This window comes from Dermacentor variabilis, chromosome 4 (genome assembly GCF_050947875.1).
Source record: "Dermacentor variabilis isolate Ectoservices chromosome 4, ASM5094787v1, whole genome shotgun sequence".
In the NCBI taxonomy this organism is placed as follows: domain Eukaryota; kingdom Metazoa; phylum Arthropoda; class Arachnida; order Ixodida; family Ixodidae; genus Dermacentor; species Dermacentor variabilis.
In genome coordinates, this window is record NC_134571.1 from 114168792 (window position 1) to 114183245 (window position 14454).

Below are 14454 nucleotides of genomic sequence, written 5' to 3' on the forward strand. Positions count from 1 at the left end.
TTTAGGAGCCAAATACCATCAGTAAGCATATCAAGTGGCATTGAAAGACCTGTGAGAGACACTATAATCACTACCTGGACAATGAAATAATTAGCTAGTTGTATAGTGAAACCTCATTAAACCGTGGTTGGTCAGAGCTCGGAAAAGGTACGTACTAAACGTTAGTACTGCATAAGTGAAATAGCATGAGATCACCCACTTACCTGTCAAAAACGGAACTCAGAGAGAGTGCGATGAAAGGGGAAAAAGACATGCAGTATTTATTCACTTCGCGCGACAAAAGTGTTATTTTCATTTGATGCCGCGGTGACCTAGCAGTGACGACAGCAGCCTCAAACTTACTGAGGCTGCGAGCCAGCTTTTCAGCCAGCCCCCTCTTCTCGGCAAACACTCGAATGGCAGATTCCTCGTTGGCGTTGCACATTCACCACGCACGCGGGCGGCAGCGCTGCAGAAGTCACGGGGCACCTTTTTCATTGCAGGGTGCTGTTCTCGTCGTGACGATTGCATTCATGAGGCTGATATAATGCGCAGCTTCTGCCACTGTCAGACCTGAATCGCCTGTGCTGTCGCTTTCCATGTCGTCCTCATCACTGTCGCTAGTCGACACATTGGCAACAACAGAGGCAACGATGGCGAAAAGTCGAACCTTGTAGCCGACATCTCTTCGTGGTCACAGCAGCGCTGCCAAGAAACTTTTTCACATTCCAAATGCCATACACCGTAGTCAACAGTAGATCCCTGTCGTGTGCCAGCGCTGACTTCTTCGTGTCGCGTTCGATAGCACGAATGTTGTCTAATTTTCCTTCTATGCTGAGCACCTGGCATCTTTTTATCCGAGCTTCAGCATGACACGAGTCCTTGTTTGCACGATGCCACAACGCTCTCTGGCACGGCACCGAGATGATGTTGATGTCACTTCACGCGCAAACGCACAGGCCGCTTGGAGGCTGTTGTTCTGATCTCTGAGGCGTGTTGTTCTGCCGGGCTGCCCGGTAGAGACGACGCACCGCCGTGTTTACGCGACGAAAAGTGGAAACACTACGTGTTAACTGATACGCACACAATAAGCTGGTACGGTTTATGCGGATACAAAACACATTATGTTCAATGGCCGCTGAGTCGGGAATTTGACTTTACTACTTTTAAAACGAAACTACTTTTAAGCGGGTACAGTTTAATGAGGCTTCACTGTAGTTGTATAATGCACCCAATTGGTATGCTAAGTGCAATTCTCACTGCGATGAATAGACACAGCCATTCTGTACACTGTTGCCATAACGTGGGTGACTGATTATACAAGTGGGGACTAGCACTGACTGCTGTATAGATTTTTTAGAATATTATAGGCTGTGGAGTTGACCATGCAGATTGTGTGCCATGTGTGGACAACATAATAAAAAGCCTTTAGTTTTAGCCAAATTGACTGTTACAGAGCCTACGCCGAGTTTAGACTCTAAAATTATGGTACATGCTTAACATAGTTTCCAGTGCCTTCTATATTTAAATCTACGTGTGCAAGTGCATGCCACTGCAGGTGGTTTATGCATGCACTGGTCAACTATGCTCATGTTTCTTGCATAAACTTTTAGAGTGCCTGTAAACAGTAGCAGCCAAGCGGAACAGGGTACAAAAGGACACAGCAACTCTGTTGACAATGCCACTAAGTACAAGGACCCAGCAGACTCAACCAAACTTCTTCATGATGAAAATGGTAAGGCCATACTTGTGCAAAGATGCTCTCTTTAGATTCACATAAGGTTTAAAGTTTTGACAAGTTCTGACCTTTGCAGCAAGAGATCTCCAGCTCACAAAATTGGGCTTGGAATTAAAGATCTTAAAAAATCTGGTTGTTAACAGTAACATGTGCTATGACAGCATCTACTTGACTTGTGCTTTTATTAGCTAAAGGAATCAGTGATGCAGCCGAGAACAAGAGTGCCTCTGATTAATTCATGCTTTTGATTCATTTCTTAACAATTAACCTCTTTGGTTTGGAGAGACAGTGGTGCAATGTTGCCGATGACAGAAGAAAGGTCCATGGTGTGTAAACAAAAGATGCTGCCATCTCTATTGCATGAGCTGTACATGTGAGTGTCGAAGTGCACTCATACTTACAACAAAACCATGTGAGATATCTGGAAACTTTGTTTCTGTCAGTTTTCTTTGTCATGACTCCTCCTCAGTACCATGAATAGCAAATTTATTTGCTACTATACTCCCCTTGGACGGGCTGTCAAAGAAGAAGATTGCTCATCCCATCTACTGCTCTTAGTTTTATAGTGTTTTTTGAGTTATCCAGTGCCTTTTTTTGCTGGTCAAAATTCAGTCCTTCTAAGGGCCACACTGCTTAACTTTGGCTAAGCCAGGCTATTCTAGACCCCTCAGCTATTGCGCCACTTGTATGCTGTACACCCACTTTCAGATGCTGAAACTTGCAGCTCATTAATGCACCTATGATGTGTCCATGTGTGTTTTTCCCAGATCTTTGTTGCACTCAGCAGAATGAACACCAGCGCTCCAGGGGTATGAAAAGAGTACTTCATTTCAATGACACACAAAGTAAGAGGAAACACTGGAGAAACCTAAAAATGAAAACAAGGGCAACAGTAGTTCACGTAATGTAATACAATGCTTCCTTTCTATGCTGTGGTGCAAACAGGCAGTGGTACCAAGCTTGAGGTGCTGTATCTTATTAACTACAGGCAAACAACAAAACATAAGTTATGCAGTTACTTTCACTCCTTGAAACTGGTTAGCATCGATATGTGAAAGTTCTGAACAAGAAGAGAATGGGTAGACTGTGTTGGCAGAGAGGTCACAGTGACGAACTTGACACATTTTTTTATGTGGCCCACGAACTGCCACGTGTTCTGTGCACATGTGACAAGACTGGCAGTCCTAAATTTGATGACATGGCTCATGGAGCCAGGTCACCATACTGGAAATCTTGGGTGACATGTGTCGAGGCAGGGAGAGCACAGACCAGCTCACGAAGGCCTTGGCCAACTGCACTGGGAAGGCAGCGCTTGCATGTACAATCTTACTTTCTATAGCCTGTCTACATTGTCCGATCCTTATCAGCCATATCTCCTTGCTCCTTGCATGCTGCCATGTTTCTTGTCATGAGCTCTTCTTTTTTTATAGTAATAGCAATTATAGGGACACCCCAGGTGAATCTCCACCATCGCTATAATGTTCCGTATAAAGTACAACTACGATAACATCGCTGCTGCATGCCATATGCTGTAGGTGTGAGTGAAAAGCTTGTGAGAGTGAGCCAAGAAGTATGGTGGCTTGATGTGGCGGTTTCTACTTGCGCTTGCAAGGGAGGAAGGCTGGGCGGTGCTCGCATCTCCTCTTGGTGCGCTTCTTCTCGTCGACTCCAGCTGCGGCAGCTGAGTGCGGCCATGCGTGCCCTATCTTGGAGGCAATCTGAACTAGGCTCGAAGGCTAGTCGACCAGATATGGCTTATGTTTTTATGTGCACTGTGATCTCTTGCACCTAGTTAACATTGAAGCGAGTGTCAACATGAAAGGGGATTCGCTTGCCACTGCTGCCGCTCTTCATCGTGGTAGCACTCTCACAGCAAGTGTCCATGGTCATCGAGTGAGGTGTGTTCATGTTTGTCTGTGCGTGCAATGTGTTTGTCATTTAGTTAGTAGTAGGTGAATGTTTACAGCAGTTTGTGCAGCTGTTAAAATGACTAGCCTTACTTTGTATAGCTGTCTAATAATTTTCTGTCACAATCAGTGCTTCGCCTGTTGGGCGAAACAGCGACTTTTTCTCTTTGCTTTGGCTTGCTGATTCTGCAGCTTTGGCTTCCTCCTCATCTTTGTTCTGCAAGTGACGTCATTTTCTAGTATTTTTCTTTGTCACTCATCAGAGTATGTAAAGCACTCATTTTGTACTTGGATTGCATCCACAAGAACTGGCATTTGCTTCACACATGTCCATTTCTCTCATCAGAGCCCAAACTGCCACCCACCTCAAGACGGAAAGGAACAAACTCAAGCAATGCGGTGCCAATACCTTCCAATGCTGCTGGCTCAGCAACACGATGGACGCAGCCACCAACCACACCTACGCCTCCCTTGGCCACAACTTCTGTGCCCATCCTGCAGCCCAAGGTAAGGCCTGCCTGTTCTCCACGTTTCTTGGAAGCAATGAAGAACCGCAATGTCTCACTGTGAATTTATAGAATTGCAGCTCTATCCAAATCTTGAACAAAATATTTTTTCTGAAGGTTGAAGATAATGGTAAACAGCTGGAGTGTGTCTCATACATTTGAAAAGCTAAGCTTTTACATTAGGCATGCTTTGCCAATATTCGAAAGCACTAGAACAGTTTTGTGAGCCTGTGCTGCTTTCCTTTCTACCACATGAAATGAACACTCAATGCAGACACTAAGTCAAACTAAAATGATATCTTAGCGCTCAGAGATGTTGAAATTCTTTAGTGAGACTGCAACTTTGACAAGAAAACAATGTAACCAGAGAATAGGGTTGGATCTATGATTGCAAAAAATATGGAATGAGGGCTGGTAAAATCTTATTTACTGCTTATAACTGGCAAGCTGTGCTCAACAGATAATGAAACAATACAGTAACATCTTGGTAAACGGAAACTGCTTATAGAGAATTGCCGCTTAAATGAAACAACAGCCTCTAAATTGGTAGGTTTTGTATTAAGGTAATGGAAAAAAACTTGTGTTAATCCTGACCAAAACTTTCCCAACTCTGCAAATGGAACCGCAGAAGCAAGCTCTAAAAGATTTTTTCAGAAAGAGGCAGGATATGAAGTATATCTTTTGCGACACCTGTCTTCTACACAGAAATCTATTTTTAAAGAGCAGTGGCAGACTTGAGCTCACAAAAATTTGATATAATTTTGATGCATTATATGTACAGAACTGGGCAGCCTTGCAGCACGGCAATGCGTCTCATAGGCAACCAAAATAAGGACAACTGGAATTTCAGACACCATACAGTGCGCTGTTCGATTATTTCAACTCCCCCTGTACAACTGCACGTTATTAGGCCATTGACAGGAGAAGTAAGAGCTAAGTTTTTGTTTTTATAGGTTGACAGTGTGTAACTTGAAACCAAGCGAGTGATGCCTAATCAATCCAGTAGCCGTCGACCGCATCATCATCACTCATCACAGTCCTTTCTTTATTCTGTTTCTCCAGTGCAGAGTAGCTGGCCAGAGGAATCTATACCTCAGGCTACCCTCTTTGCCTTTCGTATTGTTAAGCTTTTCTCTCTTTCCGCACATCTTCCTTAGTAAGCAGAACACCTGTTAACCGGAACACATTTCACCATTCCCTTGACATTCCGTTTAGCGAGATTCTACTGTATTTAAGTAGCATTTGAGCATGCAAAAAAACGCAGCTTGGCAATTATTACTTAATTTTTCTTTAGTATACACTTTACTGATACTACATGCAGAAGTGTTGCGCCCTCTCTATGTTACCTTCTGACTCCTTGAAGCTGGGATTTGCAGGAGGGAATGGCATTCACTGGTACGTTGTGCTGATATGTGGATGACCATATCTTTGTTCATTTTCTCGAGCAACCTGTTGTCTCCAAAAGATTCAATATCTGCAGTTGCAGTTTCCTTATTGACCAAGTTAATTTTTGGTGCAAAACCCACACACAGGTATATTCAGGACTGTAATCAATCACTGTAGTTGGATTTAATGGCATGTTCAACTGGTCATCTCAAAGTTCTCAAATTAAAAAATTCAGTGCAGCTAATAATGATAGTCAGGCTTCATTATTACCATTGCAGGCTGCTTATGCTTGCAGTACACCTTAGCTGCTATGTTACACTAGCTTCAGAGCATTGCCGGAGTGCTCTCAAATGACCAGTCGAATATGCCATTGATATTAAATGTTTAGGCATTTCTATGCCTACCCAACTTGCCTACCCAACTAGGAAAGCCATTCATTTACCGCCGCTTAAGACAATCACTTTCAAGATAAGGCCAGCAGCAGCGAGAGAATTGACCTTCGTGCAGCCTCTTGCTTCAACGTGAACTAACTAACCGTCGAGAACACATCGCACGCAAAGCTATATCGATTGCATATCAGCAATCGGTGCACTATGTTCCTATCACAGGTCACTTTCAAGATAGGGGCTGCACGGCCATGCCATACGCAGCCGCCGTTGGAGTACGGTTGATCACGGTTGATAATGGTTCAACGCGGATGGACAAGGCGCTAAAGAGCGATAATTGCTGATAATGATCAGAACATCATCGGCGCACCTGGCGCCACCGCCTGCAGTAGTTTGCTTGCGTCATCAATTCACCTTGTGCCGCAGTCCGCGGCAGTTCATGTCGCAGCGCTATCGTTTATGTTGGTCAGATCAAGTTTCATAACATCGATAATGACACTGGGCTGCATGGAGATGAGCAAGTGGCACAGTGATTGCACATACTTGGACAACTCCTAGAGAATTTTCTGCATGAATGCTTTTGCCTTTAGGGATCCTTTCAGAGGTAAATTTGGTTCTTTCATATATATCAGGCTTACTTACAAGGGAGCACAAAAATATGCACTTTATAGGCAGAAGCTGAGTCTGGTAACATTTCGCCTTACTGATGCAAAGTATATGTTGCTATCAAAACTGTCAGAAGAAATCTATTCAGCATAACTTGATGCCATTTTTGCTTGTACACCTTTTTCATTCAACATGGTGATTAAAATTTTCTGAATGTGAGCTGCAAAAACACTCCCAAAGAATTTGTTTTGAGTTATACAGGTATTAGGAAGTAAACATATTGGTATACATTCCCCTTGCATTCTTTTAAATTTTTTGTCATTTTGTTTACATTTTTTAATCTGCTTCCCATAGTGAAGTTCCATATCTTCAGTGACAGTAAGCTTGGTAATGTTTTGTGCACACTTGAATTATTGAATTTAATTGAGGTTCAGTTCATCCAGATTCAGTCTTTCATGCACGTGAAAGGAAGGAGCAGCCATAAAAGGGTTACAACATTGAGGAGCTTGACAATGCAGCTGTTTCTTGGCATATGGGCAGTTGCACAAATCAGGTAATCATTAGGAGTGTGTGAATATCCAAAACTTTCAAATAATGAATCAAATGGTGTCCTATTTGATTCGGTCTTCGAATTAAATAGTCACTGTATGGTAAATGTAAATATTTTTCCAATACCTTTTGAATATTTTGAAACATCAACTGCACCTAAATAAACATACAATCGGAGCAAAAGTATGGTAAATTTTGACCCCAATGGGCATAGTATAGGCGTAAAACATGAGGGCTTGCATAATAGAACAGGTTACATCAATTAGGTGGCCATACTTTACAGGCTGTACAACAATAATTTGTACTCTGTGAAGAGCCCTGTGCATTTGAACGAACTATTTGTTTTCTGCTAATGCTCCATTTGTGCTTTTAGAACAACACTTCATAACGTACTATGCAATGACAGAAACTTAAGATTACTGGGATGTGAACATCGTTTATATTATTTGTGATAATGGCTGTTCATTATTCAAAAGCTATTTCAAAAGTAAACAGTATTCTATTCTATTCGATTCTGGCACTATTAGATTCATATTTGACTCGGTCCCAAAAACTACTATTCACACATTCCCAGAATTATGCATACAGGTAAGTCAATTCATGTACATTACACTAATACTTTGGTTCATGCATATATCAAAACTTATTCAGTGCAGCAAACAATGCATTGCAATCACATGCAGTTAACTGTGCACATATTGCATGTTTTCACATGAAACATACCGGTGTGTTTGTATCACTAAAGACATTGCCATTAGCAGGCAGTCAGAACCTGTAAGAAATGATCAAAAACAAATAGGGCCTCTCAGAAATTGTCTTATGTAGTTCATCTGGTCACATTTTCTCACCTCCATATCAGTGAATTGAAATTAACTGCCACATGCACACGGACATGAGAAATAAGAGAGAAAGAAACACTTAACGAGAGACACATGCAGAGGGTTGTTCCAAAGGTTGACTGACTTTTCATCTTGACCATATCTGTGTCTGGAACATCAGTGTACATTTTGTAGTGACTCATCAGGCTGACCACTGGACTTGCTGCAGGTGATTGGTACGCCCCCAGAGTGCTTAGATGGCGTGCTGGCATCGTGTAGTGCCCACTGCTGTGTGGCTGCTACTCCTGAATCTCAAGACAGCAATGCTCAAAGGGTGGGACCTGCAGTTGTTACTGCCACCGAGGCCTCCAAGTCATCAGGTAATGAGAGATGTGATTACATTATGTTGAACTGTACTTTCATTTGTAGTCCAGACATATCATGCATGAACAGCGACCTGTTAGAAACTGTGTGAAGAGGTGCCCTTTGTAAAACCAAAAATAATTGTTTAGATGCATTTACAATGTACCATTTCAAACATGCTAACTCTTCATATTGCTACAGAACAGTTCTTATTGACCGAGAGCACGTCTATCACATTTGAAAAGACAATAATGACAATGACTATATAATGTTGCATGGACTGTTCTCTCTTGGCTATGTTACATGCATATGTGCTTGTAAACACACCTGTGTATAGTTGTTCCTGTGCCTCTTTCTACATAACAATATTTATGTGAATTTGCATAATCTGACCATTAATTAGCAGTAAATTTGCCAATGCGCATTCACATAGACTAGTGAATGGGCACTGGAATGCCCCATATGTACCATGTTTTATTTATCGTACCATATTTCATGCTTTATTACTAGCTCAGTACTTGCCAGTAGTTTGCTGAATTAGTAAAATGCAAAATATGTGGGAATAATAAGAAAGATTGATGGACTTGATATTTAGTTAAGTAATGAACACATGAAGCTAACACACACTGCAATCAAAGGAAGAACAAGGGAAATGAACTTCTGTCTTAACCAAAGTGATAGGGAAGGGTTAGATTTGTGTCTATCTTCATATTCTTAATGAAGAGCGAGGCACCTACCAGTAACAGGAAAGCAACTCATCACAGATGGAACCAAAATTAACCCGTAACCTCCTGTTGCATCACAAGACTTTTGGACACCTAGACATAATACAGAATGCACATCTCTGCTTATCCCCTGCATCTTGCATGGCATACCTGACCACAGTAAGGAAAATATTAGCAGAAATATGTCCTACATTTACTCACCTTGGGGATGGGTGTTTAAGGACAGGAGATATACAGACATCATGGTATCTCTCCGGCTCAAACTTCTGTCACTAGGCTTCACACCCAAGCGAAGCTGCTTTTAAAAAAGTCATGGCTTAGTGTTGTGATCATAAAGGGCTCTGAGGCAGTGGTAGCTAAACCACGATGGAGAACGCTTACTACCGCATTTAGCCAGTAGTAAACATAAGGAAACTTCTCAGCATTGTCAAAATAACATACCAGTCATGGCATTGCATTAATGTTACACTCTGATTAAGCATTCACTACATGCCGTGCAACCCGGTTGGCCATACTGAGTAGATCATAGCATATGCCAAAATTAAAAATTAAATTGCCTTTCTTCACCTGAAAGTGCACATTCAAATGACTCATCATGCTCAAAGCAGAGATAAGACAAATTGCATTTTGAAATTGGAGTAGCAAAACTGTAGAGGATGCCTCAAACACACAAGTATTCCTTGCAGACAAGTCCAATAACAGTGTACCAGACTCACCGGACCTGTCCAAAGCAAAACAGCCACTGGATGACCAGCCCTTGCTGGACCACCTGGCTGACACTGGCAGTGGCCGGGTTTTCGTGGATGTGCAAGACAACAGTGCCCAGTGGGGCAAGCTGGGGGTGGTGCCCACTGCCCTCGTGCCACCCACACAGCCTTCACTTGAGCTGGGGTCTCTGCCAACGGCTGTGGAGACAGACCACGTCCAGGATGCCGAGGTCAAGCGTGCCGAGCACACCGACAATGGTGCTGACAGCATCGATGCGCTGGCTTCCTCCCACCGCCGCTCAAAGGCCATGAATGGCAGGAAAGGTCTGCAGTGTTGTAACACCTTTTCTGTTAGTTTTGCATGCTGGTAACTTCCAGTCCTCTTTGCTTACCTCCTTGCTTTCGTTGGTAGTTAACCTTAAATTTCCTTGATTGTGAGAGTGTTAGTGGGCTCTCTTCCACTGAAAATTTTTTTGTGCCTGTGTCTGTGTGCCTGAGTGGTGAGCGTGTTATTTAGATTATACCTAAAGAGAGTGACACTTGTTATATTTCATTATTCTACATGTGTGTCACCCTCGGATGGTATTTTGCTTTCGGATGAAGCTATGTGCCTTCTCTAATGGCATACTTATTTGTCGCCTCATGTATCTATCATCGTCAAATTTCAACATATGATCTCTAATTCACGTCACTGTCTTTGTCTCTTTACATGTTATTATCTGATTCATTGCTTGTTGAGCTGTCCTTAGCTTCATTTAAGGTTTCTTTGGTGTCCTCCAAGTAACATATGTAATTTTTATTATTTAACAAGAGAAGGTACTGAAATTTTCCAAGAGAAAACGCCTGATGCACATAGGAATCTGATATAGTACAACCACCTTGTGAGACTATTGTTGCACTTCATTGAACACCTCTGCTATGTCTTCCTGTGGCAATTACACAAAGAAATTAATGACAATGAAGTTAGTTTTGCATGCTGGTAATTTTCAGTGCTCTTTGCTTACCTCCTTACTTTCATTGGTAGTTAACTTTAAATTTCCTTTCATTGTGAGAGTGTTAGTGGGTTCTCTTCCAATCTTGAATCAAATCTATGGTCATACCTGCACTTCACTGCACACTCAACACATTTATTTACATTAGCAGCACCTGGAATACAAGATGTTTATGTGTTTAGGCGTCATCAGTACACATAACTAATTCCAATATTCCTCCTAGTGTAGCTTCCATGCATAAATGTCATGAGAGCATTTTGATTTTGCAGGTAATGGCTGAGGCTTCAGTGATCCGCACCCCACGAGGTAGTCATAGTACATGGCAGGCTCACTGTTAGGGGAAATCATGGGATGCTGTCTTTGATGGCATCATCGTACCACCTCAAGGTTGTGGGCAAAGTTGCTGATAATACTTAAATCTTGGTGATTGCTGTTTTATTTGTGCCAGCTTTAATTTCATACTAACAGTAGGCGACAGAGGACATTGCATGCATTGGAAATGCCATGAGTGCAGTCCCTAAAACTTTATGAAAGCGATTTGCACTTACCCTCGGGATGTGCGCGTGCATGGTACTTATTACTGTCTGCACCATGCAGGCATCGCAGAATGTACAAAGTGTGTCTGCATGCACGTGGGTGAAAGTTCTGTGACGAGTGTGCGGGGCTGTCAGGCTGCCCTTGCCCGCCAAAGCCTCGGCTAGATTCCACATTCTCTTCAGCCAAGCTGTTATATTTGACAGACACTATAAGCGCAGCACACTGTTACTGGATAATAAATTTTTCAGTAAATGAATGGGTGGGGGGCTCCAAACTTCCACTCAACAAAAGTGTCCTTCATGTCTGTCTATAAGCGTAAATGTGCTCTAGAGATTAGAGCTGGAGGATTTTGTCGACAAATATACTGAACTATAGCAGGGGCCTTAATACCACAATATTGCTTTGGCAGCTCCCCTTGCAAAAGAAATTATAAAGCTGTACACTAGCCTTATTAAAGCAATCTCTATTACAGTCGACTTCCGTTAATTCAATGTTGATGGGACCGACGAAACTGGTCTAATTACCCAGAAGGTCGAAGTAAACAAGAGTAAAAAAAAGCACCAAAACACACCGCCGGTTCATTTGGCAGTATTTGCCCCAATTCTAACACATCCATGAATCAAACATGCACCTACTTTTGATGGGTTAAAAGTATAAAACTCAAGTAAAATTGACAGAGCTCCTAAATATGTACTAATAGAATGTACGACTGATCTTTTAGCAAGGAAAACGTAGTATGTGGATGACTCTGTCAATGAGAAATGAATGAAACTAGCAAACCATGCTTTCCCAGAATAGAAATTTATTTACTTCACATTTATCATTACCACTATCAGATGGCACTTTATCACTGTCTATGAAGAACCACTACATATCATCCTACGTACAGTTCATAGCACGTTTGATATTATGCATTTATAAGATGACCCTGCAACAATCGCAAACAGGATGATGGCATAAGCATCGACTAACCATTTTGCTAGCTCATCCTGCAACGTATCCAATTCTCCGGAACGCTAAAAACATGTGATATGACTTGTTGCCACTAGCTTCACATGTAAAATAACTTATCATCTGGATTTCCTTTTGAAATTGGACAGAAAGTGGTGTGTCGTTATCATCATGCTATGCGAGAACTCGTTCTCATTCATGGTCACCATCTTAATTGTGATAGGAATGGTGGTGATGTGGGGTAGACTGGCTCTGATGCTGGACTGTTGCAAACATCGCAAATGCAGTTTTCAATATAACTAAATATAAATTGTTCCTGGTCTAACTGGTTGATATTAGATGAAGCCATTGCAACAAAAATAAGGCAATTTTTCTTTTTTTTTGGGGGGGGGGGTTGTTCTGTCTTCTTTTTGTGTCTTGTCTTATTTGCACTGCAATGACTTCAACGCGGTTTTGGTTTCAAATTGAATTGCAGTGCCCAAGCAATCTTTGGAAGAATTCTCTTGAAAAAAATAATGCATGCGATAGAATCGGTTAAATACTGTAATAATTTATTATGAAAGGAAAAATTGACATCCACCCATATGTAGCATGAAGCTACAAAGGAAACCAACATGGGTTTCTTATAACAAAGCTTTGTAGTTGAAGAAAAATTCGTCCTGGTCTGGGATTCGAACCCAGGACCCAGTGCCTTTCCGGGGCAGTTGCTCTATCATCTGAGCTAACCAAGAGGCTAAAAGACACAGCGTGAGGGCGAATTAATCAACAAGTCGAAGCATAAGGACTCTACCAATTTTTCCTTTCATAAACCTTCCTCAACCTTGCGGAATTCCACAGAGCTGGTTTGCCATATTCACTGTCCTTGTGCTTCAAGCTGTTAACTAAATCGCCCTCGGGCTGCAATCTGCTAGCCTCCTGGTAATCTCAAATGGTAGAGTGACCGCCCTGGAAAGGTGTTGGTCCCGGGTTTGAATACCGGACCAGGACGAATTTTTCTTCAGCTATGAAGCTTTGTTTCTGACAAACCCATGTGGGTTTTCTTTGTAGCTTCGTGCTACATACAAGTGGATGTCAATTTTTCCTTTCATGAATCTTCCTCCACCTTACGGAACTCCACAGAACTGATTTACCATAGTAATTTATTGTGAGCTACCATTTTCACCTTAAAATCTTCCTTTGGTAGGCTGAAAATAGGCATTTTCGACTAGCGATGTTGTGTGTTCGACATGCATCCACTGTGCCCTAACGCCACCAAGACGGACATTGCTGCTGTTGGACTCACCGTTGCAGACCATTAGGGTCGGGGGCATGCATGATGACCAGCCAAGTTCGAATTACCCAGCCAAGGCTAATTTCAGGATCGAAATAACGAAAGTTTGGCTCAATAAAAATGTACGGGTGCAGGCCAAGGCCAAATTAACAAAAACAAGCAAATTAACCTAAGTTTATTTAGTGGAATCCGACAGCAGAATTGATGTTTTGTAACAGTAAAATGTTAGTAAGCTTGACTTTATGCTCATATTCTGACCCAGGGACCCACACAGTCGTTCAGTCACTTCGACTACTTGAACTCAATGTGACACTTGGCCAGGAGTACTGCAATACACTACAATGCATCCTGAGGTCTGGGCCTACATTCAGCTACCTGGTGCCACTGTCACGTTACATGCCTCTGCAGTATGTTACTCTGCAGTTCAGGTATGTTGGAGGTCTGTTATCCCATGTCATGTCGTACCAGTGCTTGCTATGCCAGAAAAGATACTGCGATGTAGGAATGCTTACGTAGATGTCATTCACATTGAGAAGCACGCTTATTTGGAAGAAGGAATGGGCGCAAATCTGCTGCACTCACTGACACACTGAAAGGTCACAGTGTTTTTACCAGTATGGAGCAGTTTCTCGCTCCCTCAACAGGCTCCAGGGGCTCGTATGGTTAGCATGAAATTAGGAAAGTGATTACTGGTAGTAAATAGCTACATACTTAAGCATAAAAATTTAAAAAGCAAATGCATTAGAAGAAGATTAATTACACAGGCAAAACCAAGTGAGAAAGAAAACTGGCTAGTAGCCACTGACAGCATGTGTATGTAGTTACGACGCAAATGCAGAGTTTACGCACGCCATTGATTCAGTTATTATCACATGCAGCCTTACAGGTCCGCACAAAATGGCAAGCTGCAGCCCTCCGGAGAAGCAGATAGCTTGTCCAGCTCCTCTGCCAGGGCTGGATACACGACCCATGGCTTCATTTCTGCCTCAAGACAGAAACCACTGGGCAGAGGTGAGCTGGAGCTAGATGCCTGC

At 42.3% G+C, this 14454-nt stretch overlaps 1 protein-coding gene across 3 annotated transcripts in view; it reads left to right on the forward strand.

Annotated features, from left to right (window-relative positions):
• LOC142579641 (uncharacterized) overlaps positions 1-14454 on the forward strand; it is a 143931-nt gene that overhangs the window by 119209 nt on the left and 10268 nt on the right. For all 3 annotated transcript variants that reach the window (XM_075690041.1, XM_075690043.1, XM_075690042.1), the window contains exons 19-24: positions 1593-1714; positions 3971-4131; positions 8105-8255; positions 9650-9994; positions 13683-13848; positions 14299-14431. In XM_075690041.1, coding sequence (XP_075546156.1) covers positions 1593-1714; positions 3971-4131; positions 8105-8255; positions 9650-9994; positions 13683-13848; positions 14299-14431 — 1078 coding nt within the window. The remainder of the gene's footprint in view (positions 1-1592; positions 1715-3970; positions 4132-8104; positions 8256-9649; positions 9995-13682; positions 13849-14298; positions 14432-14454) is intronic.